Here is a 24,675-nt window from a genome sequence, read left to right on the forward strand (position 1 = left end):
TCCCGAAGTGGGTTTTGATAGAAAACCGCTCTGGTCCCCAAAAGAAACAGGGGCTGCTGCGGGGACCCGTTGTTCAGTGCTTCTCTTGGAGCCCTTCAACCTTCCTAAGGTCCTGTCTACTTGACTTCGCTTTCCACCCCGCCCCCAAATCCTCCAAATATTCCCCCCAGCACACATGGGCAAAGTACTTTAAACAATCTAAAAGGTGAGTTTGAATTTGTCCCAGGGCAAAAAGTTCATTGCGTGCCTGTAACCAATTGAATGCCCCAGTTCTCACTCTTGGGACCGCTTCAGCCCAGGTCTCCATTGCCCAGGCTGCCCAGAGCCCTGCAACCCATGCCCTAGCAGGACACAGGCAAGAAGGAGTGAGAAAGGACCTTTGAAAGAGCGCCTTAGACCAAGAGGTATGGGGATGACGGTGGGGGCGGACGCCCTTGCCCACAATGCCAGGTGGGGCACGTGGAGCCACTCACCTGCTTGGAACTCCACTTGGCGATTTTTCTCTTTTTCCTCCTCTAGTAGCATGGTGTAGAGGATACCAACAGAGTTATGGATGCCGAAGATGGAGCCGTTGCACCAGGTGGCTGCAAACACCACTATCCAGCCGAAGCCACCTTCGGGAGGCTGAAAGCCACGCGCAGTGCCTCGGGTCTCCACAGTGGGCGTGGGCTCGGGTTCTTGCACTGGCTCAGCCTCAAAGCCCAGCTCCGGCAGGGGTGCAGGGTCGGGTAGGGGCTGGGGCTCAGGCTCAGGCTGAGGCTCGGGCGGGGGCACTGGCATCGGCTCGGGCTCAGGCTCCGGTTCGGGCTCTGGTTCTGGCTCCGGCTCGGGCACAGGACTACACACTGGCTCCTGATATTCCTGGTTTGCCTCCTGACAGGGCCCCTCAGCTTCCTCGCTCGCCGGGCTTGGCAGCGCCATCGCGGCTAGAGGACTGACTGTGGCTTGCTGGAGGGAGCTGGAGGAGCTGTTGTCTGGCTGGTACTTGTTTCTGCTGCTACTGCTCCTGCCGCCGCTCTGAGCACTGCTGCCGCTGCTGCCTCAGCCCCTGCCTCCTCCTCTCAGCGCCCGAGCTGGCCAGCCTGTCCCGCGACAGACGGTCCCTCGAGCCCTCTCCTTCTCCTCCCCCGTCCAACCCCCCTCCTCGTCTCCCCACGTCATCTCTCTCTCCTCCCCCTCCTCCTCCCTCCCACCTCTTCCTCAACAGGCAGCCGCTACAACCTCGCTCTTCTCCCCAGCCCTTCCTCCTCTTACTCGCCTACCTACTCTAGCCGCTGCTGCCGCCCCAAACTCCCTTTTCAAATTACTGACTCCTACTCTCATTCAGATACTTAGAAGTCGAATTAAATTAGCGAAAGGAGCAGAAACTACCCTGTTACCCTACCTTCTCCTCCCCGCAGGTCCCAGAACCCACTGATCAACCCCTAAGGCTCCAAGGAAGACCCTGTCTGTTCCTTGACTCCATTCCCTCTTTGCCTTCAAGCAACTTGCATCTAGATTGGTCCTGGGAACCCCAAGACAAGAGCTAGTCCGTGACAAACCCCACCCTGTCCTCGGGAGTCTCTGTGTTCCCACTTGGACTCGAGACTGGTGACCAAGAGGGTACAGCCTGGGCTTCAAACAGAGGGTGGGCACAATCTTCTTAAGTCTGGAACTCAGACCCCCACAGACCTGTGCACCCCTCAGAGTCTCCCCCTACCCCCGCGCTTCCCGGCAAATCCCTGGCGGGACTGAGGGGAGGAGGCGGCCCCGCAGCGGGGCCCGCCCCTCCGGGCAGTCAATCAGGGCTTTGTTTGCGCCAACCTGGAGCCCAGAGGAGCCACAGAGGGCCGGGTCTAGGCTTGGCCAGGGCAGACTCTGGGCCAGGGGCCGGGCCAGGAAAGGAGAGAGGCACGAAGGCACCAGAGGGGGCCGGGCCCAGGCCCCGGTGGGACCCAGAGCATAGTTCAGGTTACTCTTGGCTCTCTGTTCCAGAGAGCAAGAAATGGGGGTCTAGATCTAGCTGCCAGTTTGGTCAAGGGCTGTCCAGCTCCTCCTGGTCAGGCTGGACCCTTGGGCCTGGACCTCTGCTTTTCGAGTGCAGAGGGATATCTTTCCACCACCCACCTTTCTCGTACACCCACAGTTCAGGCACTAACCTCAGAGTTCCATTGAGTATCCAATACTCAGTAAGAGAAAGTTTGTTCTTAACCGAGTGCCTGAGACCTGATGTGGGGAAGGGGACTCTGCCTTGTGTGTGAACCACAGTGTACCAGCTCAACTCTCTCCTACTTGGTGATTCCAAGAAACTCTGCATCCCCTAAGGGTCTGCACTTGCACTAGCAACGAGTGTGAACGTGTGAACGTCAGTCTCAGTCGCATTTTACCTCGGATCTGATTAACCTTTCTGCTAGGTAAAACTGCCTGCCGGCTGGAAATGCAACTCAAGGCGCCTGGGCTCCATCTGATGCCAATGAACACAGTCCTTAAACACCCGTGAACAGGCACAATTGGGTGGCAGGCAGGACAGGGATGTCCTGTGGCTTGTGGTTCCAAGAAAGGAATCAGTCAAATTTACAGGTCACAGGGTCATGCCAGTCCACAAAATAGGCATTGTGCAAATATGTAGGGCAGGTCTCTTACTGACGGGTAGCAAATTTTATCACTTGCTTCTTGTGGCCTCCAAACTGAACCACAAATCGTATCAGCCATTTATTACTTTAAGGTCATGGAGGAAGTCAAATGAAAGGTAAAATTTAAGGCAAGTCTTCACACAGAGAAGCCAGAAGCGACCTATGATCTACACAGGAATATAGAACTTGTTGCTGAGATGAGAAAAGCTATGACCTAGCCAAGCAATAGCAGGGTTCTGGGGCCTCGAATATCGAGTGGGGTTTCTAACAGGTGGCTTCGGGATGGTTTCCTGCTTCAGAGCCTGCCCTGACCCTAATGCGCAGAGATACAGAAGCACTCTACTCATAGAAAGAGGAAAGTGAAAGTTAATCAGGCCAAAAACTTAATATGTATCATGCTTCTCCCAGGGAACACTTGCATTTTAATAAAACTCCACGATGCTTCAGCCATGAGGAATGAGAAATCATCGACATGCTGAATACTGAGGCTTAAGGGTTGCTTTCCAGCCAGGGACCCATCTTTCACATTGCCAGCTGTCCTCCAGGACAGCTCTAGACTTGATGTCCACTTGCAATAAACCTAAGACCCTAAAAAGAGTTTGTTTCCAGTCCCAGAACTGAGTAAACCATAAAGTTCTGTGCCTCGTTTTCATTCCAGCTATCTAAATTCTATTTCCCTTTTGGGAATGGGTTTTTAACATCACAGAAATGGGGATGGAGTGGATCGAGGTGTGGCAACACTCACTGGGAATCTCCTGTAAGCCTAGCACCATGCTAGGCCCTATGCGTACATGATGTTATAGAATATTCACAGCAATGAGGAAACAGGACCCAAGAGGTTAAGTTAGTTAAGTTTACAAAGCCAGTAAGAGGTAGAACAGGTATCTTTGCCCATTTGTGTGAATTTCAAAGTATGTGCCCCACCCCAGAGACAGGGATATGTCATCATTCTAGCAACACAAGCAGTACATACCGGTCCTCCCCTCTTTTGAAGGTACAGGTGCTTTTTAATGGCTACAGCGCTGGTATGTGGAGACCTGGGTTCTAATCTTGGTTATTTCGTTGCAGCTAGTGTGATCTTAAGCAATTCATTTCCTTATCTGCAATATATACTTCTGTCTACTTCACAGAATTAGTAAATGTAATGCTGAGAGCTATAAACTTTATTTGGTATATGCAAGTGCTATGCTTTCAATAAGTGTCCTCTAAAAGCCAGTGCTAACTTAAAGGCCTGGTTTGCCAGCTTGTGGCAGTGTTGGGAGGTAGTGGAACCTTAGTGAGGCAATGCCTTGTGATAGAAAGTTAATTCATTGGGAACATGCTCTCGAGGTGAATATTGAGACTCTGGCCCCTCCCTTCCTGTCTTTCTGCTTCCTGGCTGCCATGAAGTAAGCATCTTCTCTGCCATGTGCTTATTCCACATCTACTATAATGACACAGGCCCAAAGGCCCAAAGTCATTATATGACTATGAACTAAACGGTGTTTATAAACTGAAACGGTGTGCTGAAATGACCCTTCCTTCCTTAAGAGTTGACTATCCTCAAATATTTTGTCATAGATAATAGAAAGTTAACCCAAGAGTGCCAGTGAAGAGTTCTTGAGTCAGAGATGCATCCTAGTTGCATCCTGGAGAAAAAGTGGTAGTGATAGTATAGACAGTAGCTTGAACTAATTAGAGGTATAGAAAACAGGCATCAAATACGTGCTATTTTTTTTTCCATAAATCTTTAAATCAGTCTTGGTCAACAGACATCAGGGGTAATAGATCTTTATAAAAATTTTGTTTATGTATGTATTTTATGTGATGGGTGCTCTATTTGCATGTATGCCTGCATAACAGAAGAGGGTATCATCAGATCCCATTATAGATGGTTTTGAGTTGCTGGGAATTGAACTCAGGACCTCTGGAAGAGCAGCCAGTGCTCTTAACCACTGAGCCATCTCTCCAGCCACAGTGGGCAACACATCTTTAAAGAATATTTACTATTTGGAGAATCTTCAGCTTTACCAGGCTCACAAGTAAGTAACCAAGAGTCCCTGGAACTCTTTATTTGACTTGTGTAACTTTGGACTGTAGAAAAGCCTCAGTGAAGGTTTTCACTGTTATTTCAAGTAAGACAACACATTTTTTTTCTGTACTTAATAGATTGAAGCCTGGGGTGGAATCATTCCAAATAGTTATGCCTTTTATTCCTTGTAAGAGAGAGAAAAACCGTGTTATTTTCCTAGCTCAGAGGCACATTAGAATCACTTAGAGGGTTTGGTAAAATATTGACTCCTGGGTTCCCTGCAGTTAATACCTTCTAAACATAATATCTAGAAGTGGAGCCTAAAACTCAAGGCTTCTAGTAACCCTGATTTACCGCCTGATATGGAAACAACTGAGCTTAAACAATGGTCCCCCAACATTTGGATCTTAAGAATTAGTAAAGTTTCTCTCCAATGCCTACTACCCCAACATAATGCCATTTTTAAATGTCACGTGGGAATGTCATCACTAGCATGGCATTAGTGAAATGATATTTTAACATGAGACTATAGAAATGTACAAAGAACATAGTTTTTAAGTGGGAAAATCTTTCCTAAAAGAAGTCTGTTGGCAAAATGTTTTTCCCATGAATCAGTAGACACAGAATACACAGTAGACTGTCATGGGCAGGTGGATGTTTAGGATTTCTTGGACTAAACAGCCTCTGAAAGTCCCTTCTATTGCTCAAGTTGTCTATTTTATGTGAAAGAAACTCCCTCACATCAAGTGTTTCCTATTTAACAGAGTTTTGTGGCTAAAATGGAACTCAGTGGGCATTCTCATTATCCCTGTACCCTGTGTCTGAGTCAGTCATCTTACTACTTGAGAATGGATGGTACAATGAGAGTATGCTCAAGAAGGCCTTCCCTTCCTTCACTCAGCCTTCTTCATCTTTATGAGGGTAACTTAAGACTTCTGATGATACAGCATTACCTTGGCTCTAATAGCCAAGTAGAATCGATTGTGAAAAGGAGTTCTAGTAGCGTCAGTAACAACAACAATAAAACATCCAAAGGCAGAGAAGACTTTGCTTTCATTACCCACAATCAAGAAGGGTATTGATGGGAACCCGCATTACTGGGAAATGAATTTGAATGTTGACACCTTCTGATAGCCAAAGTGGAAGCATGGAAGAAAAGAGATACTGGGCATAGTTTGGTTTCAGTTCAAGCCAGGAGGCAATTCATAATAATAGGTGCATTAAAAACGAATCAATTGACCATATGCACAGAGCCTGCTTCCTGGATGCCAAGAAGAAGCAGTCTGTTCAATAGTGAGCCTATTATTAGAGCAGACATGGAGGGGGAAAAGATGAGAGAAGCACCAGGAGCATTATGGGAAAAGAAAGAGGTAGGGAATACTTAACCCCATCCTAGTGTGAGGAAAGCCTGAAGTGAAAGAATAAACTGGTTTAACCATTTCTTGATCATATTTAAGGAAAAAATGTAACTGTTTTCTTTTAGTCTTTTGTTAATTTATGTTTAATGATCATTCAAGAAATACTTATAAACTCCATTTAGACCCCATACATGTGCAAATTTGAGGAAGCTTCTGCAATATTAGGTTTTTATATAGTGTTTCCAAGTCTTTAGTGCTAGTTATCCTACACTATGTTCCGTCTTACACTCTGCCCTTCCACACCCCAATTTAACCCTTCTTGTTCTATTATTTTCTTTCCCCCCTCCACAGCACTTTCATTCCATCCCCTTTCATTGAACACCCCCGTGACTCCTTTCTGGTTTTCTGCCCTCTCTGGGTACTTCAATTTAAATACATATCTAAAGATTCAAAACTGGTATCCACATATGAGAGAGAACATGTGGTGTTTATCTTTCTGGGTCTGGGTTATCTCACTTGGAATTATTTCCTGTGACTTTCATAATGGATTTTTAAAATTGACAATAGAAGAACAGTCAAATGTGTATATAAAGCACATTTTCATTAGCCATTCATCCATCGACAAACATATAGATTATTTACATTTCCTGGTAATTGTAAACAGAGCAGCAATGAATAAGTAAGAATAAGGATGTGTAAGTATTTCTGTAGCAGAATATAGAGTTCTTTGGCTCTATACTAAAGAGTGATATAGCTGGGTCATATGGTAGTTTGATTTATAGCTTTTTTAGAAACTGCTACATTGGATTTCATAGTGGGCCACACCAGTTGGCATTCTCACCAGTAATGAATACCTCCTTCAGATACCACAGGCTAGCAAATGAAAAGTCCAGTTAGTCTATTACTATGTCCGCTCTATAGCATAGTAATAAAATGCTCCCTCAATTATTTTTATACTCATAAACGAGTGTATCTCTCAGTCCTTATCAGAGAAGCTTTTTTTTAGTAGATAGTGATTCATACATGTACAATATGCAAACAATAAAAGACTATAAGTTTCTAAGCTCTAAATGAGATATCTATATCACACACCACCAACCTTAAGGCTCAGAGATCATCATGAAAGAGAGTGGATAGACTGCAAGACTCAGAGAAAGCAGCTATCAGTAGCAAATCAGTGTTTGTCAGAAAGGACAATGCAGTTGTACACACAAGTTCACAGCAGCTGGGACTGTGTGCACAAGACTGGTACAAGATTAAGCCAGACAAAATCTCACTCTAGATGAAAGAGGGGCTCATGAAGTCACACCCCTATCTGAAATGCTATTGGAAACTGGCAGTTGCTGATAGAGGGAGAATTAATTTTCTCTAGAGACTTGGGACCATCCACTACTTTCACTTTATAGCCTAGACTGGCTTGGAACTTGCTGTGTAGCCCAGGCTGGCTTTGAACTTATGTTTCTGCCTTAATATCCCAAGAGTTGTGATTCTAGCCCCTTAATACCACACTGGGCTCCAGGCTCCTTATTTTACAAATAAGAAAACTAAAGCCTAGGCTGGAGAGATGGCTCAGAGGTTAAGAGCACTGACTGCTCTTCCAGAGGTCCTGAGTTCAATTCCCAGCAACCACATGGTGGCTCACAACCATCTGTAATGAGATCTGATGGCCTCTTGTGGTGTGTCTGAAGACAGCTACAATGTAGTCATACAAATAAAATAAATAAATCTCTTTAAAAAAAGAAAGAAAACTGAAGCCTGAAGAGGGCAAAAAACTTACTTAGGTGATATCTAAATTACCCAATTTCCCTTTTAATTACTGTAAATAGGTATAGAAAGTAATATAATGTAAAACACAAACAACTGAGGTAAGGCCATTGTTTTACAATGGTCGGGCTTTACAATGATAATGAACAATGAGAAACCTTGTGAGGCAATCAAAAGGTCAGAAACAAAAGAAAAAGGATTTTCCTCAGCACCTGCAGGGACTTCTTTCAAGCTGGACTTTGAGGTGATTGCATTTAATGGGTTATCTTGTTTTGGTCAATTTAGGAAATGTCTCTCCATATAATATTCTTCTACCTGTTTCTCTTAAATTTGGCCATTTAAGGATTAAGCATTCCCAGTCTAGATAAAAATGTGACTTACACACATTTAGAAAGATAATTCTAGCACTAACTAGTGAAAATACTACCTGCTAAAAAGGCTCAGGAGGGAAACATGAGGGAGACCTAGGAGCAGTTATTTCTGGATGAGGCTCAGGGTAGCTGAGAGAGAGCTGAGGTAGAGTTTATGTTTCCTACATTCTCAGAGAGTGCTTGTATAATCTCGAGAGTGAGTTCCCAGGCTCCAAGATAGCCACCAGTGCCAGGACCATAAGAACATCAAAACATACCCCACCCCCAAAGAAGATCCTACATACCACGAGATAGAGGAATGAAAAAGTATTGGGCTTTGGACCAGAATCAGGTATCCCCAGCCAAGTTGGAGGAGACCAGTATGCTTTGGCCCAGGGGCCAAGTTTCAAGTGTAACTTGCTGACCCTGCAGATAAGGAAAGCTAGACCACACCAAAAAAAAAAAAAAAAAAAAAAAATCATTCGAATGGAGCAGGGGCAACAGTACAAGGGGCAGAGGTGAGGAAGTTGGGTAGAGTGGAAGGACAGAGAGGAGGTGGTTTATTTTTCTCCTTCAGTACATATTTACAGAGTTCCCTCTGTGCCAGATTAAATGCACTTTTCCTGGGGCCTCTTTCTGGATGGAGGAGGAGTCAAAGGGAGTATTTTGTTGAAACTTCTTGAGATGTTAATCCATTTGCCCAAGGTCATTCTATGAATGAAATCCAGTTTAGTTTTCTGGCTTAGTTCTTAGCCAAGGACATGCCTCTCTATACCACCCTACTTCCTATTATTTTGAATTTACACTAGTCAGGGATATTGTTTTTGTTGTGTCTTTACCTGGTTTGGCTATTATAGTGACTCCAGCTTCATAGGAAGAGCTTGGAAGTGCTCCTTTTATTTTGTTTGTTCAAAAAATTTAAGAAGGATTGGCTAGAGATTGTCTCTGAAAGTCTGGAAGAATTTTACTGTGAGTTTCTTTTTAACTGGAAGGCTTTTTATTGTTTTAGTCTCTTCATTTCTTATGGGTCTGTTTAGATTGCTGATCTCTTCTTGGTTTTATTTTTGTAGTTTAGATGAATTTTTAAATTAATTGGTTACGTTTCCCTGTTCATGTTTTAATCTGTTAATTTGGGTCCTCTCTGTTAGTTAGTTGAACCAAAAACATATCAATTTTGTTTATCTTTTCAAAGGATCAGCTCTTAAGTTTCTTTGCTTCTTTTTACTGTTTCCATCTCATTAGTTTCTGCTCTGATTTTTATTATTTCTTGCCATCTACTGTGTTTGAGTTTGGGTTTGGCTTGTTCTTGTTGCTCATTAAGTCATTTATTTGGGCTCTTTCTGATTTTTAAATATAGGTACTTAAAACTTTACATTTCCCCCATAGTACTGTTTTAAATGTGTTTCAGTGTGTGTGTGTGTGTGTATCTGTGCATGTGTATGTTGTGTTTATTTTTCATTTACTTTCTGGAATTTTAATTTATTTCACTATGTCTTTTCTGACCCATTCATCATCTGGTAATGAGTTGTCCAATCTTCGAGTGTTTGTGTATTTACTAGATACTTATTCGTTGTCAATTTTAAGTTTTATTGGGAAAAGCAGCTTCCTAATAAACATACATACATACACATACATATATACATACATACTCATACACACATATAAATAGATAGATATAGATATATAAATAAAACCAGCAGAGAAATAACTTATCAGACTGATGTTACTCTGTATCTTTAATTCATGTTAAGTTCACTTCTTGTGAAATTGGGTCCACCAGAATTTGGTACACATATGTTTAGAATTATAATTTCTTTTTGTTTAACTGTCCCCTTCATTGGAGTGAGATGTCCTTTTTTTATCCTATCTGGAAGTTTTAATTTGAAGTCTATTTTGTCAGATATTAGGATAGCAGTACCTGCTTGTTTCCTGGTCCCATTTGATCGGAATATTTTGTCTATTCTTTCACTCTAGGGTAGTGACTATCTTTAAAGCTAAGATGAGGTTTTTTTTTGTATACAGAAGATAGATGGATTTTGTTTCTTGACCTATTAAGCTAGTTTGTATCTCAATCTATGGGTATAGGAAAAATCATCAGAAACTATTTTAATAGCAGAATAATAATATTAGGCTCTCCCCTAGGGCCTATGACAGGTCTAGCCACAGGCTATTGGCTCCATTAACACTGTCAAGTATGGATTCCACCTGTTTGACCATGTATATTGCTGCTTTTCTCATAATAGTCAGGAAATAGAAACAGCCTAGATGTCCATCAAATGATGAATGGACAATGGAAATATACTTTTGTTCAACAAAATTCTATCCAGCAATTAAGAAAAATAAAATTATGAAATACACAGGTAAATGTATAAAAATGGAAACAATTGTCATGAGTGAAGTAACCCAATCCCAGAAAAGCAAGTACCACATATTTCCTCTCCTACACGGATACTAGCTTCATTCAGATCTCATATTCAGATACACATATGCACACATACACAAATACACATATCATATTCAGTTTTATTTGGAATATCCATAGAGATTAGAGAACTAGTAAGGTACTGTGAGGTACAAAGGAATCTTTTCAGGAATGAGATATAAAGGGGGAAAGTAGATTAATGAAACAGGAATGATTCATTGGGGTGGGAGTATAGAAGGGTAGGTTGAGGAGAAAATATGGGGATGAATAACTAACACTAAAGGTCTTTTGAATATCTCATGTAGAAAACTACTTGTAGAATCATCTTAACACGTATAAAATAGTTGTAATGGAGTTACTCTACAACTGGAGGCAATATTCCAACTATACACCACATGCAAGCAAATAAAAATCTCAGTACTAGGAATATATTACTTCTTCTTGAATTGTAGGCTAATGGGGCACAGTAGTTCTCTTAAGCATTAGGGGTTATTGCTAATACTCCTGGTAATTCTTCAGAACTTGATAGTAAAAGTCTATGTTTGAAAAGATCACATACTTACAACATGGATAAATCAAGCTGGTGTTCACCTGGAAATTTCGAGCTTACCATCTACTTTTCATAGTGCTGGGGGTGTTCTGCCTTCCTCAGGAGGAGAAAAGAAGCCATTATTCTCACTCAGCTGTGACTTCTGTAGTCTACAGTTAACAATTGGCCTGGCAAGATACTCCCATAGGTGCAATAGTGAAATGAATGTTATGTCAGTAAGCAACCATTTTCTGATTTTTTTTTTTTTTGCATTGTAAAACAGTATCTATGCCATGTAACTCAGGTTGGCCTCCAACTCAACCACATAAATTCTAAAATTATAGGTGTTTGCCATCTTAATTTTGTCTATTTTTCAATCTATCTATCTATCTATCTATCTATCTATCTATCTATCATCTATCTATCTATCATTTATCTATTTTCTATTTATTTATTTCCTTTATTTGTTTTTGCTTTGTTTTAAGCTTTTCAGTTTTACTAAAGTATCATAAGACACACAAACGTCTTTCTCTATACTGGGGGCAACAGGAAAGGTGCCCTGAGGATGAAATCCCAGCCACTAAAGGTTTCAACTTTTAAAAAGTGAAAATTAACTAGAAAAAAGAAAGTTTAAATGGAGAAAGCAACTAAAAGAGTTCTCTACTTAAAACTAGCTGCCATGAGGACTGTTCTCCCAGAATCAGCATGCAGAGACCACTAAAGCTATAGTTCAAGGGGCCTATGCTTCATCTTGAATTGGCAGCAGAAACGTAACAGCATTATTCATGTGGTACTGGATTTACAGGCATGAAAGATTCAAGAGTGAGGGGATCATAGAAGCCTGTGCCAAAGTCCCCAAAGACACCAAAGCCACACAGTATGTAGTATTCTTTGCAAGGAGGCTCTGAAATACCATTGCATGAAGTTTGGAAAATGAAGTCTAAGTTAAATAGGAGACTCTGGGATGTGGAAAATGCCAGAACTGTGGAATGTCTTCTGGGGAAAGCTGAAGCCATGGAATGTAGTTGACCCAATAGAGATGCTAACTATGCTGTAGGTGACAAAGATGGCACTGCTAAAGGCCATGAGCCCAGAGAATTTCAGTATAAACTCCAAATGGCAAGAAATGGAGCTGTCAGAGTTGTTATTTCCCCTGCTGGGTTTTTAGTCATGTACTAGTGTGGTCTTGTCTTGCCATCCTTCCATTTCCTTTCTTGCAATGGTAATATTTATTCTGTGCCATTGCATAATAGAAACATACAACATCTTTATTTTATGGGGGCTCACAAAAGATTGCCCCAAGTCTCAGAAGAAACATAGAACTGTTGAACTATGTGAGATGGTTGAAGACTATGAAAGATGGACTAAATGCATTTTACACTATAAAGCAAAAGTGAGATTTAAGGGGCTAAGGGTGGAATTCTATGATTTAAAGTCATATATTTGGAGGTCTGGTTGACAATAGTGAGGTTGTGATAGTTAATTTTCAATGTCAACTTGACTAGATAGATCACCATGAAAACACCTCTGGTTCAACAGGTGTTTCCAAAAAGGTTTACCCGAAGATGGCTAACCCACCCTGAATGTCAGAGGCATCACCCCACAGCTTAGAGGTCCAGACTGAATCAAAGAGAGTCAAGCACTATTCACCTTTCAAATCCCTTACTGGAGATGCAATATGACTAGCTTCCTCCCACTCCTGCTGCTGTGATATCTCTGACACCATGGACTGTACCCCCAAGCTACTGGCTGCAATAAATCCTCCTTAAGTTGCTTTTGTCAAGTGTTTCACCAATGTCCCCTCAGTAGTGAAGCTTTCTTCATATGAATGCTGTCCCAGAACTCTCAGTGCCCTTGGCATGCAGTTATAGTTTCATGTACTGAGCACCAGTTTTAACTTATGGGCTAGCCTGTTTGTTTCAGCAACTCCAGCTTTGTGTCATAGGATGTCTATCTATATCTCCTTTACCAGAATAAGAACTGTTTGAGCACTAAAACTGGACTTTGTTTAATTTTTGTTTAATTCACTATCCTTACACTTACAGAGTGACATCATGTAGTAGACACTCAATAAACATGTGTTGAATGAGATACCTATTGTTGAGTATGTCCACAAATTATTTTTGATCTCCATAGAGGCTCTAGAGACGATCTTGTGTGATTAATACTTACACAGATTTTAATTGGAAAAGATGAAATCAGTCACTAAAAGCACACAGAGTTGAAGCTCAGAACTAAACTTTAGATTCAATTTTGTAATCTGGAAAGACAGAAACCATTTCTTATAGGTCCTTGCCATGATTGTAGAATATCAGCTTTATTTAGGCAGGGATTTAAACTGTTAGTATCTTGAAGACTGGCTACTACATATTAGATAATAATTGTTTGTCAAATTAATTAGAAGATTATCAATACAGTCTAGCCCCTTGATTTATCCTTTGCCAGTGTTTAAAATATGATGTTAGTATAGTTTCTCCTCCTCCTATTCTTCTTCTTCCTCCTCCTACTCTTCCTCCTCCTCCTCCTCTGCCTTCTTTTTTGGGTATTAGTTCTTTGAGAGTTTTGTACAACACATTTTGATGATATTCACCTTCCCTTCTCCAGTTCTTCTAGGACTCACACACTTCCTTTCTTATTTAACCTTTATTTCCTCCCCCATCCTTTCCCCAACAAGGTCAGTTTGTGATGCCTAAATATTCCTGAATGTGTGACTTTCTTTAAAGTGGTGCACTTTCAGCATCCCAGTAACCTTTCACATGTGCATTATTGATAGCTCCTCACAAAATAGCTTCAGACTAAATAAAACGTATCTCATTTTATTTATACGTCAGTTTTCTAAGGATAGCAGACCAGGGGTTGATTGTATTCTTCAGAGGGGCAATTAAGTCTCAGAAAAAGTAAAATTATTTTCTCCAAGTTGCTCAACTAGTAAGTGAAAAACTTAAGTCTTAAACCTTGATCTTCTTGCCTCTTCCCAGAACTTTCTTCACTACAAATGAATTTCTTGCATTGGTGAGGGCAAGGTGTACTTGCGAACCTTGAGAACAGGGAAGGAGTAGGAAAGGACAAAGGAGATGATTAAAAACAGGAAGAACTCTGTGGAATGTTAAAGGTGGGTTTTCCCATGGTCACTGACTCAGGAGTTTCAATTTAGGCAGGTGGAAGGCAAACCTTGTGCCTTGGTCAGTAAAAATGCCTTAGAGTGAACACTTTCCTGAGTAGAGCAGTCCAATCCAAGCAGTACTCAGGAAAGAAACAGTATTTTAGGTCATCCTCCTATTATGAGGTTTAGGTTTAAAGGTTTGTAGATTTTTGTTTGTTTGGTGTTTTCAGGCAAGGATGGTAATAAAAAGAGCTCCCTGGGCCTTACTAACAGCAACAGACAGCGGCATAATCCCTGTGTCCATGTTTCTGAGGGAGCAGGCCAAGTGAGAAGAACGTGCCAGCAGGATCGCAACTTCTCACCCAACTTGGCAAAGTCAAATAGAATGACAATTAGTGGTTATAATACCCATCTCCAACACTTTTTAAGGTGTTTCAAGAATAAGTTCTAGCAGGGTGGAGGTAGGAAGAAACTGTAGCCTACAACCCAGTATTGTTCTCTCTCCTGGTCTCTTCTGGTCAATTATGTACCTCCTTCTCTCCCTTTCTCTCTCTCTCCCTCCCTCCCTTCTTCCTTTCTTTTTTTCCTTTTGAGACAGGGTATCATGTAGTCCAGCTTGCCCTTACATCCCAAGTGCTGGAAATACAGCCTATTGGCATATATCAAAAATTCTTGGTTTATAATGTGCTGGTGATTGAGACCAGTACTTCATGCTCACTAGGAAAATACCAACAACCAAATCCTCAGCCTTCCTCCATTGTATTGTAGGTTCAATGATGCATATGACAGGAAGGATGGAGAGAAAGAAAGACACATTAGTTATAATTAAAATTGTCAGTAATTATTTTTTAAGTGGAGTCCTTGGAAGTCATCATGGCCTGTGGCTGGCAATGACATGTCAACCCTAGACTTTAAGAATATTGAACATCATAACCCATTATTGGGAGAAGAGAACAAGAAACCTTTGATGAAGTTTGATGAACATATGTAGGGCAAGGCTTGTGCCTGTTCTTGTCCCCATCCCCAACCACAAAAAAGCTGTCCCCTGTGTTCTAGAGACACTCTACTCAGCTACATATCAACCTGTTTGCCCTAGTGGACATGAATTCCTTTTTGTGTGTCTCTGAACACATGACAAGCACTCTTTAAGTTCATGTTGAATGTATGGGCTTTGACTTAGGTAGACTGAGCATCAAAAGTATTTTGGAACAAAATAGAGACATGGAAAACTATTCTACCCAATAAGACCTGGCCTTCTTGAGCTACAGCTTCAGTGCCAATCCCAGCTAAGTAAACAGTTCACTTTTTCTGCTTCCCATTCTCTTTTGCTTTCCTTCCTGTAGGAGATTCTAGAAAGAATTAAAGGGCTAGGAATCAGTTAACATGGGTTTAGGTCCCAGTGTTGCCAGTGTCACTGAGTGGCTTTGGGTGAGTCCTTTACCTCTTTTGGTCCTCTTAGTATCTTCATCTGACAATAGAATGAATAAGGATGAGTACTTTCCTAGTTATCTGGTTCATTTCTTTAATACAAGAACATGAGATCATTTTAGGTATTGCCAGAAGCAAATTTTGAATTTTAATAGTTGCAGATACATGTTAATATTAATTAGAAAAATATACCTAGGGCACTAAATCTGTGATGTTATAAAGGATGTAAATGAAGTCTTAGGAAGAAAGTAAGACAATTTAGAGATGTATACTAAATTATATTAACACACTGGTTTCTTGATATGGTGAAAATTATATGTTATTTATGAGTCATACCCAAGGCTGAACAGCTGCCCTAGAACTTGAAGACACCCTTCAGGACAGATATAAATACCATTACCATTACCACTTTCACCCTTTAACCAAGAGTTGTAGTTTTATTTTATTTTTATAATTTAATATTTTTATGGTTTTGATCATTTCATTCTTGAGTACTGTATTAACATCATTACTACCCCTCCTTCTACACCCTCTAACCCCTCCCATGCCCTCACCAACTTCTTCTTAATTTATGACCTCTTTTTCTTCAATAAGTATTGTTATTTACACATATATAAACATTTATAACTATATATTTATAGTGAGTCCATTTAGTGCTGCTTTGTGTGCATGTGTGCATTTAAAGCTGACCACTTGGGATTGGATAAACTATAAGTGGGCACATCCCTGGAGGAAGCTGTATCTTCCTCTTTCCGCAGCCATTGGTTGCCTATAGCGGGGAGTGGAGCCTTGCAACATTTCCCCCATCTAGTTGGCATTCGATATGGTGTTATCATTCTGCAGGTCTTGTGTAAAGACCATTGTATTGTTGATATTTAATGGGTACAGCTTCTTTGCCATGTCTATAAGACAATGTCTAGTTGCAAGCATCCTGGTCCTTTGGCTCTTATAATCTTTCTAACCCCTCTTCCATGATTTCCCTTGGGCTTTAGCAATAGGAGCGTCATTGTAGATATACCAGTTAGGGTTGGGGAACCCACAAGAGAACAAGAAGCCATAGAACAAGAAACAATTGTTCTCTGCAGTTGGATCAGTTATGGATCTCTGTAACAATCTCCATCTCCTACAAAAAGAAGTTTCTTTGATGATGTGTGAAAACTATACTTACATGCAGGTAAGTAAAGAAAAGTATTTAGAAGACAGAAATTATATTAGTTTAGGAAAATGGCAGTTGTGGGTTCTCCTTTAGAGTCTCCTCAGCCATGGGTAATTGGCTAGGTTTATGGTACCAGACCTGAATTTCCTCTTACCGAGTGAGCTATAAACCCAATTAGGCAAATAAAAGTGCCTCGATCTCACCATTGAGATATCTTGCCCAGCCAGTCATTGTTGTGGTTCATAGGCTTTTACATTTTAGTAGAACTATTGATTGCTTTTTATCCCTGGCAGCTTGCACAGCACCTCCTGATGCCATTAGAGTTAGTACTCAGGCCAGCTCCAGCTCCAAATTCCTCTAGATCTTGTATCTGAAGTATGTGGTGTCTTAATTTTAAGTTCTAGGAGGCAACCAAGGGTAGACCACAATAAACTATAAGGTTTTGGGAGTCTCATGAACTCCCTGACCAACAACTCAGAGGGAGGTTTCCCATGCTTGGCACTGGGGCTTTTGTCGGTCTAAACCCAATTCAGTCATATTTTACTTTCCTGGCTTCTGTGGTTTACTATACATTATATTCTCAAATTTAAAATTTCAGAGTCAGGATCCACAATACAAGAGAACTTGGAGCATTTGCCTTTCTGGGTCTGAGTTTCCTTACTCAGTATATCTTCCAATTCCATCAATTTACCAGTTTTCATTGTTTTTTTGTTTTTGTTTTTGTTTTTGTTTTGGCAGGTGAATATAATCCCATTGTGCATGTGTGACACATTTTTATTATCCATTCATCAGCTAAAGGACATTTAGGTTGTTTTCAATTTTCACTTCCACCAACCCTAAATGAGTGTTCCTGTTTCCTTGAATCCTGCCAGCATTTAGTGTCAGGTGTTTTCTAAGTCTTAGCTGGCTGGCATAACATCAAATTCCAAATTAGTTTTAATTGGCCTTTTCCTGATTACTAAGGATGTCGAACATTTTCCCACCTATTTCTTAGCCACTTTCTTCCTTCCTTTGAGAGCTCTCTGTTCAGATTAGCCTATATTTTAACTGGGCCATTTGTTTTCTTGATTCTTTGTTTTCTGAGTTCTTTGTCTATTCTGGTTATTAATCCTCTATCAGTGGTATAACTGACAAAGATTCCTACTTTGTGGTCTTTCTCTTTACTGGTGGTACTATTTTCTTTGCTGTACAGAAGTCTTTTAACTTTATAAGGTCTCATTCATCAGACATTGGCTTTAATTCCTGACTGAACACATTCCTGTATTTTGCAGGGTACTGCCTATGTTTCATTTTAGCAGATTCAGTGTTTTGGGTTTCACACTGAAATATCTGATAAATTTGTGGTTGAATTTTGTGCAGAGTGTTAAATATGGATCCAATTTTGTTCTTGCGCATGTGGATATTCCGTTTTCCAGCACCATCTGTTGAAGATGCTGTCATTCCTCTAGTGTGTATTTTTTGACATTTTTGTCAAATATCAGATATTTGTAATTATATACACTCATGCTTGAGTCTTTCATTTAGTTTTGTTGATCTACGTGTCTGTTTTTGTGCCAGTGCCACACTGTCTTGATTTACTATAGCTCTGCAATCTACCTTGAACTCTAATATGGTAGTCCCCCCGACATTATTCTTTTTGCTCAAGATTGCTTTGACTATCTTGGACCTTTGTATTTCCATGAGTTTTACAATTTTTTTCTACTTCTGTGAAGAATGTTATGGGGATTTTTATTGGGATGGTGTTAAATTTGTAAGTTGATTTTGGTAGGATGGTCATTTTCACATTTAGTCTACCAATACATGAGCATGGAAGGTATTTTCATCTTCTACTGTCTTGTCAATCTCTTTCTTCAAAGATGTAAAGTTTCAATGGAAAGGCATTTCACATCCTTGATTAGGATTATTCCTGGATATTTTTTGAGGCTAGTGAGAATGGGACTGTTTTCATAATCTTTTCTCAGAGTGTTTCTTGGGAAGTCTATTGATTTTATAAGTTAATTTTTTTTAAATCCTTCCACTTTGTTTAAAGGGTTGATCTTTTGTGGGAAGTTTTGTGATCTCTTAGGAATAAGCTCATATCATCTGCAAATAGGCATAAATTTATTTCTTTTCCTATTTGTGCCCCTTTAATTTCCTTCTCTTGTCTCATTGTAGCTAAAGATTCAAGAAGCAAATTATTGGAGAAGAATGAGAATTAGTGGACAGTCTTTCTCACTCCTGATTTTAATAAGATTTTATTAAGTTTTTCTCTATTTAAGATGATACTGGCTGTGGATTTGTCAAATAAAGCCTTTATCTTATTCTCCCCCAGAATTTCTATTATTAAGGTATGTTGGTTGTGTCAAAAACTTTTTCTGCATCTATTGAAATAAATGCTTTGAAATAAAATATATAATTTTTGTCTTTAAGTCAATTTATGACATTACATTTATTGACTTTCATACATTGAACCATCCTTCTATGTCCAGAATAAAATTAGCTTAGTCTGGGTGAATGATCTTTTTCATGCATGTATTTGCTAGTATTTTATTGAAAAATTTGTATCTATGCTCATCAGGAATATTGATGTGTAGTTTATTTCTGAAGCATTTCCTTATGATAGTCTGCTGTATCTTGTAATGATTCGCTATTCATTTCTTTTTTCTTTTTCTTTCTTTCTCTTCCTTCCTTTCTTCCTTTTTTTTTTTCTTTTTGAGACATGCTTTCTCTGCCTAGTCCTGGGTGTCCCAAAACTTACTCTGTAGACCAGGCCTGCCTCTGCCTTGCTAGTTCTTGGATTAAGGTGTCTGCCACCAGGCCTGGCTTTGTTGTTCATTTCTAATTCTGTTAATCTGAGTCATTTCTTTAATTGATTTGGTTAGTTGGGCCAAGGGTCTGATCTTGTTTATTTTCTCAAAGAACCATCTCTTAGATTTATTGAATCTTTGTACTGCTTTCTTCATTTCAATTTTATTAGTTTCTACTCTGATGTTTATTTCTTGTCATCTAGTAGATTGGGTTTGTTTTATTTTTCCAAATTCTTGAGTTTGTTTTATCTAGTCACTTATTTCAGTGCCTTTTGATTTTCAAATGTAGGCATCTAGAGCTGTAAGTTTCCCTCATAGGACTGACCTTAATGTGCCCTAAAGGTTGTGTTTTCATTTTCATTTAGTTACAGGAATTTTTAAATTTCTTTCTTGATTTCTTCTTTGATTCATTCTCCAACAGTGTGCTGTTTAACCTCCATGTGTTCATATACTTATTAGAGATTCACTGGCTGGTTATTTTCAGCTTTGTTGCAGTGGTGTTTGAAAGAGAATGGCCCCTATAGGCTTCTGTATTTGAACTTTCACACCAGGGAGTTGAAAGAGAATGGCCCCTATAGGCTTCTGTATTTGAACTTTCACACCAGGGAGTGAAACTGTTTGAGAAGGATTAAAAAGATTAGAAGATGTGATCTTGTTGGAGGAAGAGTGTCACTGGGGGTGGGCTTTGGGAGTTTCAAAAGCCCACAATAAGCTCAGTGTCTCTCTACCTGCTGCCTGTGGACCAGAATGCAAAACTTTTAGCTACTGCTCCAGCTACAGCTCTATGCCTGTTTCCCTGCTAAGATCACAGACTAACCTTCTAAAATTGTAAGCAAGCCTTGGATGAAATGCTTCTTAAGTAAGAGTCATTTTGGCTATGGTGTCTGCTCACACCAATAGAACAGTAACTAAGTCAACTGCATTTGATCAGATAAGATACATGGAGTAGTTATTTGAATTTTTTGTTGGGATGTGTTTTTGTATCCCAGTGATGTGTTCTATTTTATAAAAACATGAACTGCTGAGTAGAATGCATATTTCATGATGTTTAGGTGGTATATTCTGTAGATATCTGTTAGCTTTATTGAATTTATGATGTCACTTAACTCCAGCTTTTTGTTTAATTATTTATTTTTTATCTAATTGACTTTATTGAAGAATGTGGATTACGATTACTTAGTTGTGGTTAATATGTGTCTTACTAAGTCCAGGAGTATGCTTTATACAAAATTAGGTACACCAGAGTTTGGTACACGTATGTTTAGAATTTTAATTTCTTCTTTCTTAATTATCCCTTTGATCAGAAAGAAGATTCCTTCTTTTTCCATTCTGATGAGTCTTAATTTGAAGTCTATTTTGTCAGCTATTACGATAGCAATGCCTGCGCGTTTCCTGATCCCATTTGCTTAGAATCCATTTTTCCAATCCTTTCACTCTACAGTTATGCCCATCCTTGAAGGTAAGATGAGTTTCTTAACAACAAAATGATGTCTCTCAATCCACTTGACTAACTTTTAAAATGATTATTGTACTACTTTTATTTTATGTGTATGAATGTTTTGCCTGCATCTACGTCTCTGTACTACATGCATATCTGTTATCCTCAGGGGGCCAAAGAGGGTGTTGATACCCCTAGAACTGGAGTTGCAAACAGTTTAAACACTCATGTAGATGCTGGAACCAGGTCCTCTGGAGGATCAGCTAGAGCTCTTAATCATGGATTCAGCTCTCTAGCCTCTGTTGTATTTATTTTTATTTATGTGTTTATTTGTGTGCCTCGGTGTACACATGTGTGCTGGAGTACAAATAGGTCAGAGTGGGCATTGGACCTCCTTAAACTAGTGTGACAGGCAGCTGTGAACCACCAAAATCTCACCTGGCCATGCTATCACCACAGTTCTCAACCTAGCTCAGATCATTCAGCTTGCTATTGTGAATATCACTAGCCCGGGCCTCCCTACACTCCCAGACATACCTTGGTCCACACCGCTTATGCACTGGTCCAGTTTGACGAGTCACCCAGAACCTCACCTACCTATGCCATCCCCATACTCACAGGCCTAGGAGGGGTCATACAACATCTGCATCATTCCATCTTCTGATACCTCAATTTCTTTCTTCAGAGACTTGAAGTTCTTATCATAGAGGTCTTACACTTGCTTGGTTAGAGTCACACCAAGATATTGTATATTATTTGTGGCTATTGTGAAAGGTGCTATTTTCATAATTTCTTTCCTAGCCCATTTACCATTTGTATAAAGAAGGGCTGCTAATTTCTCTTTTTTCTCCTTTGTCAGAAGCACTGCTAATCACTCTTTTTAAACCTTTCAAAGCACCAAATTTTAATATCTAAGTCAATTTGGGGGTGAGAGGGGAGAAACTATCAGGAACTTCTCTCCAGAACAAAACAATGATGTTCCTTCCTCCACATGTTCAAATTAAAGGTCTACTGAAACCAAAACAAAAACCCAAACCCCGCACAGAGGAAAAAAAAAAATACTAAAATCACATTCTAGGGGGTCAGTGCATTCCACAGTCTTTGTGGTCTAATTGTCCTTCGGTTGACTTTTAAAAATTAACACCCTAACTCATCAAAAGATACATTTTTCCCATTGACTTTCACATTAAAAATAATAATTAAAAATGAAAACCACTTGCAGGAATTCATGAACAGTTGCCTGACTCATTTGATGGCATATACGGCATATGGAGGTCAGGAAGGTGGCTTGCAGCACACGTCATTCAGGGGATGCTCATCTTTAAGGCTTAACTTTCTTCCAAACAGTGTAAAATACCCACAATTCCAAGTATGAAGGGACCCAGACAATCTCTTTTGAGAATTCCACAGACAATACAGGCGCCACAGCTTTTCTTCATAGAGTGACAGGGCTTCAGTCAAGTTCACACAGTTCCCCTGTGTGAAGTATTTTCCATCCTGTTTCAGAACCTTCATTGACAGGTCAAGAATCAGTCTGAGAAACTCCCATGTGGAATCTTCTTCTGGAGATGTAGAGATAGGAACAGCTGTCAAATCATCAATCACATAATCAAATTCCCTTCTTTGGCGTACCTCTTCAGTACTGGAATACAACCTTCTATAAGACTCTGATAGCAATCTCCTTTAAGATTGTCTAAGACATCTCCACATAGTCTCTGCATGTATTTCTTACATCCATCAATTACCATTTGGTCAATCTTTACCATAGTGACCATCTTTGATTTCAGTTTGACAATTTTACATAATATGCCTCCATCTCCGCCTCGCAGAATCAGTACATCTTTGCCAGTGTAGTCTTCTTTACCATTGCCCATGATGGCCCGGGTATATGCCAAGTCACTCTCTACCGAATTCACATCCCCGCTGAGGATGAGAATATTTCCAAATTGCTTTGAGTGTAGAATTTTAATGTTCTGATAGGGTGAATCTTCATCATACACCACTTCATCTATGTCATATTCAACCAGGCGCCCATCAGCTGTAGGCCAGTATCTGTGAATGACCCCTCCTCAAACTATAGGTGGCAATTGCTTCACCCATCCAGTACTGTCTTGACTCAATTCTTTCATTTTTTTCTTCTATTTTGTTCAAAAGTCTGTTAGTTTCTTGTTTGCCTTGCACATCACTGTCGTAACTCTGAAGGTCCAGCAACACCAATCCATGTGGATAAATTCTCAAATTGGCAAAGCTGCCATTCTTGTTTGTGTAAGTTGCTAAATATCCATGGTCCTGCCAGGTGTGCACGGACTCTGTCATCCCCTGCTTCTGAAAAATGGACTGAAGGCCTTTCAGAATGGCCTCACCATCACCTTTGGCGCCGAGTGTGAAGTTGAGCGTGCTGTGCCTTGCTGCTGCCATGGTGTGGCGAGGCCCTGTGCCATGCCTGGGGAAGCAACCGCGGGAGACTGAGGGACCGCGTGACGTGTCAGGCTGCGGGCTGCTGGGAGTTTGCTACTGATTTCTTGGAGTTAATTTTGTATCCAGCCACTTTGCTGAAGGTGATTGTCAGCTGTAAAAGTTCTTTGATAGAATTCTGGGATTCATTTATGTACACTGCCATATAGTATGCAAATAGCGATACTTTGACTTCTTCCTTTCTTATTTGTACCCCTTTGATCTTCCTTTAGTTTTCTTATTGCTCTGGCTAGAACTTCAAGTACTGTGTTGAATAGATAAGGAGATTTTAGTGGGATTGCTTTAAGTTTCTCTTCATTTAGTTTGATGTCAGCTACTGGCTTGCTGTATTTATTGTGTTTAGGTACGCCACTTGTATGCCTGCTTTCTCTAAGACTTGTATCATAAAGGGATGTTGAATTTTGTCAAATGAGTTTTTAGCATTTAGTGAGAAGATTATGTATTTTTTTCTTTCAGTTTATTTATATGGCTGACTACGTTAATAGATTTTTGTATATTGAACCATCCTTTCATCCCCGGAATGAAGTCTACTTGATCATGGTGGATTTATGTTTTTGATGTGTTCTTGGATTCAGTTTGTGAGTATTTACTGAGTATTTTTGCATCGAGGTTTATAAGAGACATTGGTCTGAAGTTTTTTTTTCTTTGTTGGGTCTTAGTGTAGTTTAGGTATCAGGGTGACTGTGGCCTCAGATAATGATGAGTTTGGTAAAGTTTCTTCTTTTTCTATTTTGTGGAAAGGTTTGAAGAGCATTGGTATTAGCTCTTCTTTGAAAGTCTAAAAGATTTATGTGCTAAAAATCATCTGTCCCTGGGCTTGTTTTTGGCTGGGAGACTTGTATTGACTGCTTCTATTTCTGCAGGGATTATAGGACTATTTAAATAGTTCACCTGATCTTGATTTAACTTTGGTAAGTGGTATCTATCTAGAAAATCATCCATTTCCTTTACATTTTCCAATTTTGAGGAGTACAGGCTTTTGAAGTAAGACCTAATAATTTTTTTAATTTCCCCAGTATCTGTTGTTTATATCTCCCTTTTCATTTCTGATTTTGTTAATTTAGATACTGTCTTTCTGGCTATTAGGTTGACTAAGGATTTATCTATCTCATTGCTTTTCTCAAAGAACCAGCTCTTGGTTTCATTGACTCTTTGTATTCTTCTCTTTGTTTCTAATTTATTAATTTCAGCCCTGAGTTTGATTCTTTCCTGTCAACTACTTCTCTTGTGGGTGTTTGCTCCT

The 24,675-nt window shown here is 40.1% G+C and overlaps 1 protein-coding gene and 1 pseudogene across 2 annotated transcripts in view; both read right to left on the reverse strand.

Annotated features, from left to right (window-relative positions):
- The window catches only part of Slc16a2 (solute carrier family 16 member 2), a 110,688-nt gene extending 109,560 nt beyond the window's left edge, over positions 1-1,128 (reverse strand). Inside the window, exon 1 of one of the 2 annotated variants that reach the window (XM_076918407.1) lies at positions 474-1,128. In XM_076918407.1, coding sequence (XP_076774522.1) covers positions 474-921 — 448 coding nt within the window. In that variant the 5' untranslated portion in view covers positions 922-1,128. The remainder of the gene's footprint in view (positions 1-473) is intronic. The other variant, XM_034485857.2, reaches the window with a different exon arrangement.
- Positions 1,129-22,183: 21,055 nt separating this feature from the next.
- On the reverse strand, positions 22,184-23,401 carry LOC117694448 (spermine synthase pseudogene; annotated as a pseudogene).
- Positions 23,402-24,675: the final 1,274 nt, after the last annotated feature.

Source organism: Arvicanthis niloticus, chromosome X (genome assembly GCF_011762505.2).
Source record: "Arvicanthis niloticus isolate mArvNil1 chromosome X, mArvNil1.pat.X, whole genome shotgun sequence".
Lineage (NCBI taxonomy): Eukaryota > Metazoa > Chordata > Mammalia > Rodentia > Muridae > Arvicanthis > Arvicanthis niloticus.